This window comes from Pomacea canaliculata, linkage group LG4 (assembly GCF_003073045.1).
Source record: "Pomacea canaliculata isolate SZHN2017 linkage group LG4, ASM307304v1, whole genome shotgun sequence".
NCBI classification, from domain to species: domain Eukaryota; kingdom Metazoa; phylum Mollusca; class Gastropoda; order Architaenioglossa; family Ampullariidae; genus Pomacea; species Pomacea canaliculata.
Window position 1 is genome coordinate 22,458,401 of NC_037593.1, and position 16,158 is coordinate 22,474,558.

Here is a 16,158-nt window from a genome sequence, read left to right on the forward strand (position 1 = left end):
TGCATGCTCTTACAAATCAACACAAACCATCTGTATAATTATAACTCTTGCCGTACATATTTTTCAATTACCATGTCTATAAATCTACCACATTATTATGTGAAACAAAAGCCAAGGTTTGCATACCTGTTTATATTTTTGTGAAACCTAGTAAACTTATTTTGAACCTCAAAAGACAGAAATCAAAAGCTAGAGCTGAACACTTTCTTTATAAAATTTAGTTTGCAGAGTGAATCTGAGCACTGACTTTCCTGTAGCCAAACCAGAGGCTAAAGCACGGGCATTTCCCCATGTGTTAATGACAAGCAACAAAACAGACTTTTTCACAGATGAGGATGTCACTAAAAAGCAACTTCTGTGCCTGTGCCTGATCATTGGTTCTCAATTGTCAAATGGCACATACATCATAAGGCAAGATTTTCTTTTCCTTCACAAGAGAGTACAGGAAAAAAAATGATAGCCAGGACTTGAATTTGTTAAATGTTGGCATAACTCAAAAAGAAAGAGAATTCCAAAGCTGGGACTAGAGAAAGTGCAAAATTTATCATCTGATGCACCCTTCATGAATCAATCCGAAACATATTTAGATGTCACCAATTTTTTGGCAAAACTTCTGAGCAGAGTAATTCATTTAAGCCTGTGTTACATGCTGTTGAAATGCCCATTCTTTTAGGTCTTAGTGACCAACTCCTTTGTGGAAACATTTCAGGCTGCTACATTTTGGTCATTTTCCAAAATTAAAGCAGAATGTCACACAAATTATATTTCAAACAAGACTTTATTACCCAAGTTAGCAGTATGTCCGTGTTCTTACCTCAAGGCAGTAAGTAGTATGTTTAGTTCTTTTACAAATTATTTGCAGTCATCTTACCAAAACTGCTTTTCAGACATGTATTTTTGAAGAAGAGCCACAGTGGAAACTTCTGTATACCAAAAAAAAAGTAACGACGAACTAATTCTAATGACCTGCACCAATCAAAATGTGGAACATTTCCCCTTGTGGATATGTTGCTTGCTTCACCACAAAGGAATTAAATACGAAACAAAAACCCTAGATACCTGGTTGGTAAATTTAAGTCAGGGGACGCAGCATAAGTGATTCCACACAGCATTTATTACCGCTCTACAGTAAGACCTCCACATACAAATGAACCAATATACGAGCCAAAGATTTGTGGAAATTTTCTTACAAGCGGAAATTTGATCTATGAGCTCATATCATATATGTTGTAGTGTAAAGCGCTTGGCAACTCTTGCTTTGATAGTGCAGAAGGTGAGAGTGAGCCAAAACTGATGAATAAAGTCGTAGCATTTAAGTTTTGGTTAACAAATTACGAAAAGTGAAAAAAAAATTAAACAGTTAAAAAAGAATAAAGTCTTAGTGAAAATCTAAATGTTTCAAGTAGTGTTATCAGCTGATACATTCATGACCCATCTGCTCTCCAGCCCCCTCCTCCCCCAACCTCCGTTATCAACAGTCTTCCTCTCCTTCAAGGTAAGATAGATAAATATAACATAACCTTTCTTATCTATATCATCATGCTGTTAACGTTTACTATATAACATTGTATATACATATAAATTGTGTTGTTTGAGGGTTGGAATGCATTAATCCTACTTTATTTTATATAGGAAAAAAAGTTTTGACATGCGACCTTGGGTGTGGAATGGATTAAATTCATATATAGAGGTACTACTGTACTATGAACTGTTCGCAAATGGATTTTAAAGAACTTATCAGGAGTAACAGTTACAGCAACACAAGCCACCTCTACAGCAAAGGGTTGCCTCAGCATCAAGTTAATGATGCACTTGTTCTAGTAATGGTGTGCATGCATTTTGGGGGGATGAGGGTAGAGATGCCTTCTGCCAAGATTGAAGCCTGTTTTGCTTTTTGCTACTTCCCCTTCCATAAATGAGATGGACTATTCTCAAAAATAGCTTCTATCAATGCATGCATCTTGTTTTATAGTGGTCATTGGTCTAGTGACAAGCTTACTCTCTTATACGAGGTCCACAATTTTCGTACAATATGTTTTTAAGGATATTCTGAAATAGATTTACAAGTCAAAAGCTAATCAAAAAACTATTTAGCACTTGCAGTAAAGGCCAATGTTACAATTTAAGGAAGTACTTGTGAAGTAACACTCCTGACAAAGCAGTCTGAAAATAAAAAAAAAAAAAATAAAAAAAATGACAAAACATTTTATTTTAGTAGCAATATATGTGAATCCTGACAATTGTAAACCTCAAAGAAATGGAAAGTATGTACACAAAATAACAGAAATGCAAACTTTAAAAAGTAGAAGCATTTGGCCTTGGAAAGAATTTTTCCAAAGCTTTTAGCAAGTGCATCCTCAGGTTGTATTAACAAAAACATCCTACTGAATAGTGGTGCATCCAATGACAAAGTAGTGTCACCATTTCATTTAATGACAGAATCTATTCGGGGCCATATTACAATCCAAGGACAATAAGTACTAAATTTGTTGCACCATCTAGGAAACAAAGCACTGCTAAATTACGGTTTTCTTGTCAAAGGAAATAGCATAGTACAAACTAAACTGGAACTATTCAATGGCATACATAATCTGCTCTTCCTGAAGCAATCATGGAGCTGGGAAGCTACTGACGTCTTGGTCTTTGCTTTTAATGAGATTTATGGAATACAATTAAACTTTCTGAGGTAAAGATGGATTATTTTGAAAGGATCATAATGCACACCAAAGGAAGAGATGCATATAAAATACCATGACCATTCAGTTTTCTAGTTAGGTGATAGAGGCTATGCTTCTTTAGGAGATGCTTATTTTTCAATGTGTGCCATTCGTTTTATAACCGTTTGAAACCATTCTGCACCTGGGTCAAGAGAGGGGCAAACATGCTGTACCAAAGGGCTTAAGCACCTTGTGAAGCCACTACTCCAACCTCAAAGTTATCAGCTTCCTCTTCATTTAAAATGGATCTGTATTAAATCCACCCACATTTTTAAAAAATAGTACCAATCTGATTCAAAACTCCAAACTGACAATATAGAGGGCTGGCAGTTAAAAACTTTTAAAAAATATCTTTCTTCGAATTGTTTTTTAATTAGTGACACTACAATGACAATATGTACCAAGTTGTACTGATATACATCACATTGGTAGTCTGTAACTATTACGTCTAACATTGTGAGAAGATAAAGCAAGAAAACCCATTTATACTATGTACAATACTATTTAAATATTTTCATTAAATGATACACTTTCATGACAGGTAAAAGAATATTTTTGTAGTCACATTAGTTTCTTGATAATGTTAGCATCTTAACAATATTCTATTCAGAAATCACGATATCTTAAATCTGTCAGGATAAGGCAAGTTTACCAGCTACCTGGACATGATATATTTACATATTTTCTTTGAAAAAATCATTACCATGCACACGCACAAACACAAGCCCTTAATACACAACTTCTTTGCCAGTTAATAGGAAGGACAAGCTCCTGGTCAAATACAAGCTGACGACTGTTGAGAACAATACAATGACCCAGATCACCCAACTCTGGCCACAGCTGGTTGCCTTGTATTAATGGGCACCTGTAGACCAAATGCTGTTGCTTGTACATGTTGAGCATGCAGTACGTGTGGGTTACTCTCTCAAACAGTACTAATACTTGTATCCACTTTATCTTGATAATGCTACATACATTCTGGGCTAGGCAGAAGTGGGCCAGAATAACTGCAAGTCATAGCCATCTTAGCACCATAAAAAAATGTCACCTGCTAGTTTGCCTGCCACACACCATAATCATTGGTGCCAAAGCTACTTTACTGTATGATGATGCCTCAAACTTATCCTTGCAAGGTGGTGACAGTGAACAAAATGCACTCACTCTTACATTAACAAGTATAAAGTGACCAAGGCATTAAGTCAATTTCAGCGTGTTCACCGACAGATAACCTCTACATGTTGATGACCGCAATTTTGTTATTCAGACCACAATCCCCCCCCCCCCCCTTTCTCTCCAAGTTTAATATTACAGGTGCATGGATCGATGCTGGATTTTCCTAACATCATGATATTGCCATGAGAAAGAAGTTGTTTCATCTTTCTTTTTAAGTCAGCAGGACATCTACCCCATCATCTTACCCCCAGGTAAATGCTCAGGTCAATGTCACTTGCAGTCTGCTCAACTCAGTGGACGGGGAACATTGCTCACATGGTTTTTCATGTCATGGTGCAGGCAATAAAGGCCCAAAATTTCACCAGAAATTTCAGTTGGTCTCTAAATATTATTTGACTTGCTATGCATTACTGACCTACTCAATAACCAGGCTTTGTAGCTGGTACATGTCATATGATACCCAATCCCTCTCCTTCTGCTGCATTGTTAGACAGTACCCAAGCCCTCGCCTGGTGCTGCCATTAACTTTCCTGACAAATCAGGTACCCACATCTACTAAGCAACCACTGGAAGGTCAGGGGCTTTTCCTGCCACAAGCCAAGCAAGCTTCAAACAGTGCCTTCATCCACAGTCAAGCATACTAAAAACCAGAACTTCTTACAATTATTAGAGAAAAAGTATTTGCCTCTAATGGAAATGACACTATCACACTTGAATTTCAAGCAACTAGAGATGGTGATATTGCTATATTGAAGTATCTATCTAATGAGTAAATATGTAAGCATTAAAAAAATCAGGTTACAGCACATTGTGGTACTCTGATTAAAATTAAATATGCTTAGATAAAAATGGCATAGTGAATTCAAACAAGCCACAGATTTACTGACATGAATAGTAATAGTAACGCACATACTTTAGATTCATCTGTCGAATCTCTAGCTGCACAATGATATTACCTCTAGCAAACAGATTAAGAATCTGCCCTCTTTAAACAAAGAAACAACAAACTGTACAAATTCTTCACAAGTCAGAGTAGCTCATCTGCCAAGCTCTTTTTTAACGATGCAGATTTTACTGAACCTAAAAGACTTACAGGCTAGCCCAAGCTTACTTAAGGGAGATTCACTTGAGAGAGACCCAAATATTCTGTAATAACCCTTGCTAGGACAAAGCAATCTGAACATGCAATGTGCTTATTAGTATGTGGAAAAGTCTATCAAATCAAGCCTTGGATTGTGGAGGATTTGAAGGAAAACTAGTGTATCTGCATTTCATCAGGAAGTTACTGCTCCTCCAATTGATAATCACTTGTTCTTCTTTGGTCAGTTGGCAGTCGAGGGTCAATAGTGTTATCAATTTCCTCTTATGATAAATTGGTTAGGGCTGTTGCAAGGTCCTTGTTTTGGCGGTTGCATAGAGCTATTAGAACTTATGCATCTTTAAAGATGACAACTTGGTTATGTGTGTTTTGTTATCATTATATCAGATACTATTTGTAATGCACTGCTTTGTTTTAAATGCTTCTCTACTCTTTTATGTAAGATCCTCCCAAAGCCCATTCTGCTGAGCTATCTGCATGTGTCCAGTGCTCTGTAAGGTACATTATTTTTTTTAACATTCTGGATCATTGAACAAGAGCCTGCATCAAAAAGGAATGGAGAAATTACACAGACAGGTAAAAAAATATATGCCTTACACAACAAACAGCCTAACCATAATAAAATCACACCCAGATTTTCTACAAGTGACTAAGTGAATGACAATGGTCACCTTGTTATCCATGTGTCTGTTTGAATCTTTTCTAATATCTATACCATCTGACACTAGCATTCTACTTTTTCACACCGATACTAACCATGATTTGTAACCCCACCACCACTTCATGCCATAACTAATTTGCTTTTGTTTACCTTCATTCTTGGTGGGTGATGCATTTGTGTAATATCGTGATTGATTTGAGCCCTGCCTTTCCTCATAATGGTAGCAAGGCTAGTCAAAGCAGGATTTTAAACACATCTTGCTGGACTGCCATACCCACAAAACACCAGGAATTGTGGCCTTTACACCCCACTCTTGGGGATGGGGAACAATATCTGCTGCACTGCCAGCTTTGTGACAAACCTTGATACTACTGCACAGATGTTGAGGGCAAAAGAATTTGACACAGTATAAAAACAATGCACACAGAACAAAGAGAGCTAGGACAAGTGAAAGCACCAATAATGAAAGGAACTTCTAATCACTGGGTGGGAGGGATCTTTAGATCTAACTTGAATGCCTGCAATACTGACATGTTCAGGGACTAGAGAATTTTGAAGAATGAAGTATCCCCACCTCTTCTTTTTAAAAAAAAAAAAAAAAAAGAGTTATGCATTAAATGTTCAAATCTAGCATAGTACAGAAAATATCTGGTCAACCAACTGAAGATATTAAAGCTAACAGTAAAGCTAGGGCTAAAGACAGTAATAAACTGCAGGTAAATCTTAAAAAAGAATCCAAACAATAAGAATAAAAATACGATTAGTATACTATTATGAACTTATCAGGTTCAAAAATGTTTGTGCCACAGATGGACATTGTAAAGAAAATCCAAGCAATGAATGTCAAGACATGATGGGAATGAGTGATTTACATTAAGTTTAGCACCTAAAATGTATTTTGTATGCTGTGGTCAATACCCTCTATACTGGAGCATAGCTTTTCTATTAGCCTTAGGGCTAGTAATGTGAATATTTCCTCACTCCAAATTAGCTCGTGTAGTTTCACTATTATCCTGGGCTTGTATTTGTGGGCATAGGCAATTTATTTATGGGTAAAAACTGCCATACCTAGCTAGTTCAGTAAACTCAAAGGTAAACTAACTTCTGATTCAAGATTAGGTGAAGACTGTCCTGGATAGCAGAAATTCCACCCCCAACCCCACCATCAAAAGGTGCCATTGCACACAATGGTTCAGTCAAGAGGTGAAGCAGGAAATCAATAACTCAAAGGGAAAAAAAAGCCCAATGATTTTTTTAAAATTGAAAAATTAAGCAAGAAACTACAGTTTATTCATTTTGAAGAAAATTTATGTCCTTCAAGCAAGTATAAGACAACAAAAACTATTTGCTTTTATTTAGAAAGAATATACAGAAGGAGAAAGTTAAGGACACCATGTTGATAGTGATATTGGTTTCATGGTTCACATCTAGCGCTCTGATTAACTCAACAAAAACATGTACCAATCAGTTGTGATATCTATATATCCAGTTTCCTTGTTAGGTCTAGAAAAACTGTTTGCATATGTTGAACTAGATCAAATATGGTCTCTGCCATACTTACTCTACATGGGATACGATTATCAAAAGGGTGTTCTTCCAATAAATTACTGGCAAGTAAAATGATATGGGAAGGCCTATCCTGAGTGTGAAAATGGTTTTAGCAGCTGAGGGTAATCTACCTTGGATAGCTTTAAAATTTGGGTAACCTCAGGCACAGGAAAGGTGGGAGGGAATGCTTGAAGTCTCATAAAGCCAGTCTGGTTAGTATGGACAACTGGTATGTTTTCACCTCTGAAGGAAGAATCAAACCCAACAACTCTAAACACATCTAGCTGAAGGACGAACCATACAGAGGCAAATCAAGAGCTACTGAAATAAAACAAAGAGAAATACAGCATTTTATAATTTACAACTTTTTTTGCATTAATTTTTGTTATCTATATTGTTGGCTTAAAGATGTTCACATTTAAATACAACAATTTTTATGACCGAACTGTGCAAAAAACAACTTTGCATTCCTAAAAGTGGAGAGGTATAGTAATAGGATTTTCAATGTGTTAGCTCCCACTTTATATGAAAATGTCAATGATGGTAAAAGGATTTGGTCATGTAAACAAAAATTATTTGAAAGGAGAATCAAAACCACAGACTTCACTATCAATGGGGGAAAGGGACTTAGCTTTATAGCAATGACACAAGTCTATATTTCTAATAAATCAAGTTAAAACAGGGGGAAATGCAAAGGGTATTAAAAATAGAAAATATTTGAATAAGAAAGAATATTTCTGCTTTCTACAATCTATACACTCTAAAAATCCCTAAAAGTGCTTCTTCTGATAGTATACACTACAATGAGCCCTAGTCTTGCATTCTCAACCAAGAGACTAACAAATGCTTTTATAATTTATCTTATCAATCCTTTGACTTTCCACAATGACTTCAACAAAGCAAGTATAACCAGATTTCATAAAAAAGACAGTAACAACTAGGAAAAAGCTTGTAGCACCAACTGAAAGTCTGACTTTCCCAACTGGCAAAGTTAAAATTATAGTACATTTAAGCAGATCCAGTCAACCATTTGCACCACCATAAAACTTTGTCTATAACAAAGTCTCAATGTGCAGTTAATTTACTGGAGTAATTGCATGCTGATATCTGTCAAGGGTCAAAATATTGTCAAGTACAATATGGAGACAGCTGACATGATCTTTAGTGCTGCAGAATATAGTTACTTTGGAGTAAATGTAAATATTGTGTGAAGAACATAAACCAAAATAACCTGTGCAACACAAATCTACATCAAGCATGCACTGTACTTATGCTGATTTCCATATTAGTTGACATTTAACACAGCAATTCTACTACCATAACTTGAAAAGATATGATGAAAGTACACATCATAAATGTTAACACTAAAGATGCTTAATTATGTGCAAGTGATGAATACTGAACAATGCCAAAAGTACCTTTCTTCCTTACAAGTGATCAAAATGGCTTAGAATTCCAAAGCAATTCATGCTGTCCATTTCAAGAAGAATTACAATCTGCAAGTATAAGATGCACCATCTATGAGAGTCTCTATAGCCCATAAATAATCAGGCTAATAGTCTACCTCTTAATTTTCAATCGCATTTGCTTTTTTTCCTGTTCACCATTGTCTGAAGCTGAGAGACGGCGTTTCAGCACACCTGACTCTCTCAATCTTTGGGATGGCACAAAAGGGCGAGTTGAGCGTCGGACTGAAGATGATGATGGCAGGTGCAATTCTGACAAAGGAGACATGGACATGTTAGTGTCTTCTATGCTTGTCTCCCTTGAGCTGCCACAGGTCTGCACCTCTGTAGCCTGTTCTATTTCAAAGCTCCAAGACTTTGCTGTCTCTTCTTTCATCAAAGCATCTATTCCGGGTGACACTTTGCACAACAACTTTTCCCTGCTTGTGGTTGCTGTCAACATGGAGAGAGGTGACAAACATTCAGCAGAACTGGAAGTTTCTTCTCTTGCAGGCCTGCAAGATAGAATGTCATTTCCACCAGCATAAGAAGAGTCTGCATCTGTTTTAACACCATCTTTTAGCATCACATCTTCTTGCGCATTATCACTAAATGTTGTCATATCACTCTGCTGCTGCTTTGGTTGTCTGGACTGAGGTACACCATCATCGGAAAATGAATGAGAATCCTCTTGTTTTGTGGATATTCTGACTGAACTGGGTTCCACTTGTGTGTCCTCAGTATCTAAGCTTGAGGTTGCCCAGTCTGCAGTTTTACGCCGTTTGACAACTACAGCATAACCTTGTGACCAGTTGGCCTGCTGGCAAATAAGGCGACTGGGAGAGATGTGGGAAGGAAGGGATGGAGCACAAGTGTCTGGTGAGGGCAGAGGTTTTGGGTGGCGACGAATCACCACAGCAGGACTGTATTCACCAGTGGCACGTGGAAATGAACGTGGATATGTCACGCCAGTATGAGGCTGAACAGAAGCTCCTGCATCTACAATACTTGGGGAAACAAGTGGCTCGGGCACATATGAATGCAACCTCTGCTGCAATGGTGATAAAGTGTCAGAAATGGAGATTTTGGAAATCCTACCAGAGGGCTGCCTATGCAGAGAGCTACCTGCTGCAGCAATTGACTGCTGTTCAGATGAAACAGTAGTTATATCCCCTTCTTCCAGTCTCTGCTTTGCCTGCTGTACAAGCCTTGAAGGCATTTCTTGCGGACTAATGCCACTGAAAATGTCAAAAATGTTTTTTAGTGGACTCGAGCTCTCTGATCCTTTTGCTTCCTTTTTCATACACTTTGACTCAATATCTGATTCGCTGCTGTCAGTTTTCTGCCTTTTATTGGTTGTTGCAGCTCTTTGATAAGGTGGTAATAGAGTTTCTTCAATGGATTGTGAATCATCAAACTCCTTTTTTACTTCACTTGATTTAATGGTTTGCTGTCTTGACTGCTCTTCATCTGAAATACATTGTCTAGATTCTGCATTTTCATTAATAAAGCATTCTCTTTTTATGGTTAGCTCCGTTTCCTCAACACTAAGACCAACTTCTGATTTCATTACTGTATAATCTGCTTTCCCGGAAGTAGACTGTTTGCGAGGTCGGCCACGTTTTCTCTTGTGTTGTACTTGGACATGGCTATCCTCAACTAATTTTGAAACATCACTCTCTTTCTTTATGTCAGACGATTCGAGGGTTTGACAACCTGTCTGCTCCTCAGTTGAAATATGAAGTCCAGATCCTGGCTCTTCAAAGCATTCCCTATCACTAAAGTCTTTTATTTGTTGATCAGAACCAACCTCTGCTTTAAGTGGTGTCTTATCTGCAGACTCTTCCTGTTTCAGCAACACTTTGCTGGTAACAGACTTTTTACTGGGTCGGCCACGTTTCTTCTTGAGTTGTACTTCAATAGGCATATCATTTGGTTGAGTTTCTGGACCTGTCTGATTATCCTGATTTTCACTTACAGACGACAGTACTTTCACACCCTCACTCCCCAGAGCATCCAGACCTTTAACATCTTTAGGAATGTGGTCATCTGACTTCCCTTGGCTTCTATAATCTGCAAATTCATGGTCCACAAACTCCACAGAAACATTTTGTCTCTGCTCTGGCAAAGGAACGATGCTCTTTTCTTGAGATGAAATCTCTTCCATATCCTGAAAAGTGGGCACACTTTCACCACATGAGACCACAACTGCTTTTTCTGCATTAACACCTATCACAGTGGAAGCTTCTACTATGCCTAAACATAATTTCTCGCTTTTATCATCATGTACAATAATTTCTTTTGATGGTGTGGTTGCTGGCTTTTTTCTTGGCCGACCTCTTTTCCGTACACTGGTTCGTTCTGGGCATGGCTGCTCCTCAACACTATTACTAGTTATTAAAGCAGGCAATACACTTTCTGCATAGTGTTGCTGAACATCTGCCTGTGTGCTTGTCTCTGTCTCCTTTTCATCTCTACCTGTATCTCTGAACACAGTGTTGCTTACCAGCTGTTCAGCCATGTCCAATCTCTCACTGCCAGCCAGTGTATCCTTATCCAGCACAGTTTCAATTGACACATGCTTCTCTAAGATGTGAGGAGCTGTCTCGGAACAGCTATGATCACCTGATGAATCCAGCTGGAAGCCCAATGCAGTATGCCCAGGAAGAAGATTCATTTCACCACTGTAAACACTGGCTACACTGCCAGTCGTAGTCGCTACCTCACTCTCAGAGTGTACTGCATCTAGGATTTCTGGTTTAGCTTCAAATCGCTTTTTCCTTGGCCGACCTCTTTTCCTTCCATGGATGTGCATGGTGACTGGATGCTTATCACCGTCACTATGGGGTGTTGCAGAATGCTGAGGGTAAATTACCTGCGCATTTACTTTGGCAGGGACTGCACCTGCATCTTTTTTCAATGCATTGTCATCAGCGAGGTGGTCTTCCGTACTCTGTTTCTCATCAGAGATGTGCTCTTCTGCACTTAGTTTTTTGTCCGAGATGTGTCCTTCTGTACTCTTTTTCTCATCCACTGACATCTGCTGTTCAGTAGCCCATCTAAAGGACGGTTGCTGCTTTTCTGAGTATTCTACTTCTGTGTGTGATATCTCTTGTTTCACTGCATCATGACTATCTACAGCAGATAACTGCTGTGCAGCTACCTCTTTTCCATTATGAGACATCTGGTTCTCAGCTGTGTCTAGTCCTTCCAGAACAGATAACTGAGAATGATCTTCATCAGCTGACATATGCTCATGACTTTCATCCTTTATCTGCTCAGACATCTGCTGTAGCCTTGATCTCTCTACAGGCCACAACGGACTATCCTCTACCCATTTCTCTGTGGTTGCACACTGCAAAAGGCTGTCAACTCTGTCAATTTCCTGCCCACATACACCCAGTCTCTCATCTATAGGCATTTGCTCTTCCCCTTCCCTTATATCTGTTGCTTGGAGTACAGCATCGCTGCTAACCTCATTCTGTCTGTCGCCTACTGAGGGAACAGCATGCCAATTATCACCAGGCATGTGACTGTCACAGGCATCACTCCACCTTCCTGTTCTCTGTGGCATTTGTGGAATCTCAGTAATATCCTCTCCAGCTATTGTGTCAATGGTTCTATTTGGAAACTTTTGAGGTGATCCCAACTTCAAAGTGTCCTCCACACATTCTTTTTCCACACCTTGTAATTCCTGCTTAACACATTCCAATAATTCATTTGGGGGTAAAGTCAATTCAGCTGATGGTCTTGTTGGAGACATGGCCTGGGTTGTGACAGATATATGTCTTGAATCTGAAGGGCTAGAGGAAGTATTTGCAGTACTTGTGTTCTTTTCAGGAAAACTGCCATCTCTGGACAATGACACAGGCTGTGAGAGGTGGCATCCTGACCTTTCATCATATTCTACAGACAGATCAGAGCTAATGCTGCTTACAGTCACCTCCTGTTCTACCACCTGTGAGTCAAGGTCCAGATTCTGTGATTCCACAGCATTTTCAACATCAGCAGCTTCCTTCTGATGGAGCATTGCATCTGAATCAGTGGAGCTGGTGGTAGTGTCAAAATGTTCTGCTTGACATGCAGCAGTGAGAAACTCTCCTGATCCTAATTCAATTGAATGAATGGATTCTGTCACCACACTTGCTGAGATGCCACTATTTGATGGCAAACATTTCATAATATCACTCTGATCTTCTGTGTCCAGCCCTGAAATGTTTCTCAAAGCTTGCTGTTCTAAAGCCACTTGAGAGTGTGAATGTTTAGTGGATGCAACTTCTTCCATCACATCCTGAGTACATGGTAGCTGAGCTGACTCTTGGTCTAAAGTATTTATAAAAGCACTATCTTCACTGAAAACAGATGAAGTTGCAAGGTCTGACCTTTGACCTCGTCCACGCCCTCGTCCACGTCCTCTACCCCTTCCACGCCCCCTGCCCCTTCCCCTTCCATACCCTCTACCTCTGCCTCTACCACGACCTCTTCGCCGTACACCATGCTCAGGCATGGACATAGGCTGAGAACTACAGTAGTCAACTGTATGACTGGAATCTAATGAGTCAGTATCTGCGATAGGTTCTTCCTCTAGCAGATTAGGTTTGTTTGCAACATTAATCTCTCTCTGGGAATGCTGTGCTTGAGACTGTATGATACTCTCACCAAGGTCAGCAAGTTCTGATGTCTTGGATACTCCAAACAGAGGTTTACACACTTGCTTCTGAGCTTGATTTATTGTCTGCATAAATGAAACTGTACAAGAGGTAAGTGATGTTCCTGAAGATGTAATTTCGGAAGAAGCACTTCCTGATGGCGGTGAAATGATGATAGGATTTGTAGTAGACTGACCACTAGAGGTGGCAACATTGTCCACAATTGATGTGCGAATGTTGCTACTCTTAGCACTGAGAAGAGGAGTGCCAACAAGTCCTGCTCCTGGCACAGAGCAGCTTGATGTGGTGTTAGTTGATGTTGAAACATGTGCTAAGGTATCGAGACCACTGGCCTGCCCAGATTTTGATGGAGATGAAATATTTACAAACTGTGTACCATCCTCTCCTTCCAAAGCCACACACATTGAGCTGCTGGCTGTAGCGTGAGCTGGTACAGATATACTACTAGATGGTGCAGAGATAGGAATCTGGGTTAGCACCTTTGTGCCGTCAGCTCGAGTTATAATCTGGAATCGTGCAGTGGTTGGACCAGATCCAGCTGATGTAGTCTGCGGAGAAGTCATGATACGTATACCTTTGTTAGGAGTAGGAGTCAACATTACATATCGCTTGCCTGTATTTAACATAGAAGTAGAGGGTACGGGAGACATCTGAATGCCTTTCCCTTGTGAAGACACAATGCGATACTGTGTTGTCCCCAATTGTAATCTCATTCCTGGCTGTGCGGCCAGCGAAATAATGCGCGAAGAGGCTGGTGATTGTGCCTGCTTCAGAACAGAATGCTGTTTAGGCAGTGTATCTGAAGCTAAGACACTTCCCAAAAGAGACTTGGGCTGGGATGATCCTGGTGTAGCGAGCAAAGAAGTAGCTCCTGGGAAAAGAGTGGAAGAAGCAATGGTGGTTGATGTGGCTGTAGGCAGAAGAATATTTGTTGCCGGATCAAGGTCTGATTTATCTTGCGCCATCTGGACATTGCTAGTTGTTGAAGATTCAGTGGTTTCAACTTCCTCCATGCTGGACATGAGGGCTGCTGCAGCCTCGGAAGCCTCGCTGGTCTGTGTTGCCTCCATCCCAGTGCTACCAGCATTTGTACTGGCATTAGACAGAATGGAGGTAGCAGACAGCATGGATCGGGGCAAGAAACTGGTCACAGGCTGAGTAACTGACAGACTTGGCTGTGAAAGTAATGTACTTCTGACAGTTGCTATGTTGATGCCCTCCTTCTTCAAGATGTCCAGCACAGCTGGAGTCAAGTGAGAAGCATTGATGGCCTGCAGGCCTCCTGATCCTGACTTGAATACTACAACACGCTGGCTACAACCAACTGGTGTTGCAGTAGTTGCTGTTGTTGCTACTGCTGTAGGAGAGCCTACAGTGTAAACAAGATGCTTGGTGCCCGTGGCACCAATGGGGCTCACAGGCACAGCACTGAAGGTGGGCACCTTTCGAATTATGTTGGTGCGAGTGGCTACTCCTCGACCCCTGGTTATCCCGCGACCTCGTCCTCCACGTGATCCTCGACCTCTTACAGGTAATGCCTGGAATGCAGCATGTGTGAGAGGAGCTGAAATAAAATATATCAGACATCATTACATTTTGTCTTGATGGAAAGTTATTGCAATCTCTCTGCTAAGTCTATCTTACCATAATAAAAGTTTAACTCATTTGCAAAGCAAGGATGAGATGGAACTAGTTACCCTGTAATTCATGAAATTACCTTATTTTTAATTTTAAAACACCAGGCTGCAGGTAAAACACATGTAAGAAAGTACAAAATAAGCAGAAATCAACTGTTCTTACTTCAAACCATGATGAAAGTATTTTGTCATAAATCCTAAAGGAATGAGCTATAGCTAATGGGATTTTTAAAACATCTTTTAGATACTGGGTCATGGGGACTAGGACAGTCTGTTTCAGTGAACAATAGACTTTAAAAAGTTACACATCAACTAAAGCTAAATGAATTTGTGTGATGAGAACCAATTATAATATTTGTCTCTACAGTTTAGTAAATCACCTTTGAACTACTGTCCATTGCCATTTTCCTACAAAAAAGGAGGGTTGTGATAGGAAATCTAAACTTACTGTCCCTTCATTTATAGTCTTATAGAGATAATGGTGTATGGATATGCTTCATCTACGATAACTATTGATTTTTTCCCCCATTGTTTCATGTCTGTAATATGTGGACAAAAATATAATAGTTTGTCATACATATGTACTTTTAGTCCATGGTGCAGTCTCAGCGTTTTATATGCATGAACAACTTTGAATAAGTTAAGAATTTTGAGTGAAAAACAAGACTGACAGTTCACTGGATGTTTCTATCTCGCTAAAACAGAGCTGTATTTAAACTGTGCTAAGGTGATTGTGTTCTTTTGGTGTTAAATAAGTATCTCCACATATTTTGGATAAAATAACATTTTATTTTCCTAATGCACAACATTTTATACAAATTTTTCTTACACAATCAACAGCAAATATTATGATAAAAATATGAAGTCCTTGCTTTTTATCCTGGGATTTTTTTATACATCTATAACAAAATTGCTAATATGCAACCTAAGAATAATTTGCACAACTGGTTGTGTTTTGTAAATATTTTTCTACACCATAACTTAGACCTGAACATTATTTATTTATTTTGCAAAATCCCCGTCACTCGATTGTAGATCTGTCTTTTAGGTAACTATTTCAAACAGAATTTTGAGTCTACTCACAAAATTGACGAAGTTTTATGCTTTTTAAAATGTTTGTTTGGGCGCCAGTTTGAATTGTTTCCATGGCAACCGATAGCGCGACGAGTGCAGAAAACCATTTTTTGAAACTTTATTCAAGGGCTAAA

The 16,158-nt window shown here is 39.2% G+C and overlaps 1 protein-coding gene across 2 annotated transcripts in view; it reads right to left on the reverse strand.

Moving 5' to 3' along the window:
- Nucleotides 1–2,190: 2,190 nt before the first annotated feature.
- Nucleotides 2,191–16,158, reverse strand: part of LOC112563310 — a 30,034-nt gene continuing 16,066 nt past the window's right edge. For both annotated transcript variants that reach the window (XM_025237176.1, XM_025237175.1), the window contains one exon: nt 2,191–14,877. In XM_025237176.1, the coding sequence (XP_025092961.1) occupies nt 8,759–14,877 (6,119 nt within the window). In that variant the 3' untranslated portion in view covers nt 2,191–8,758. The remainder of the gene's footprint in view (nt 14,878–16,158) is intronic.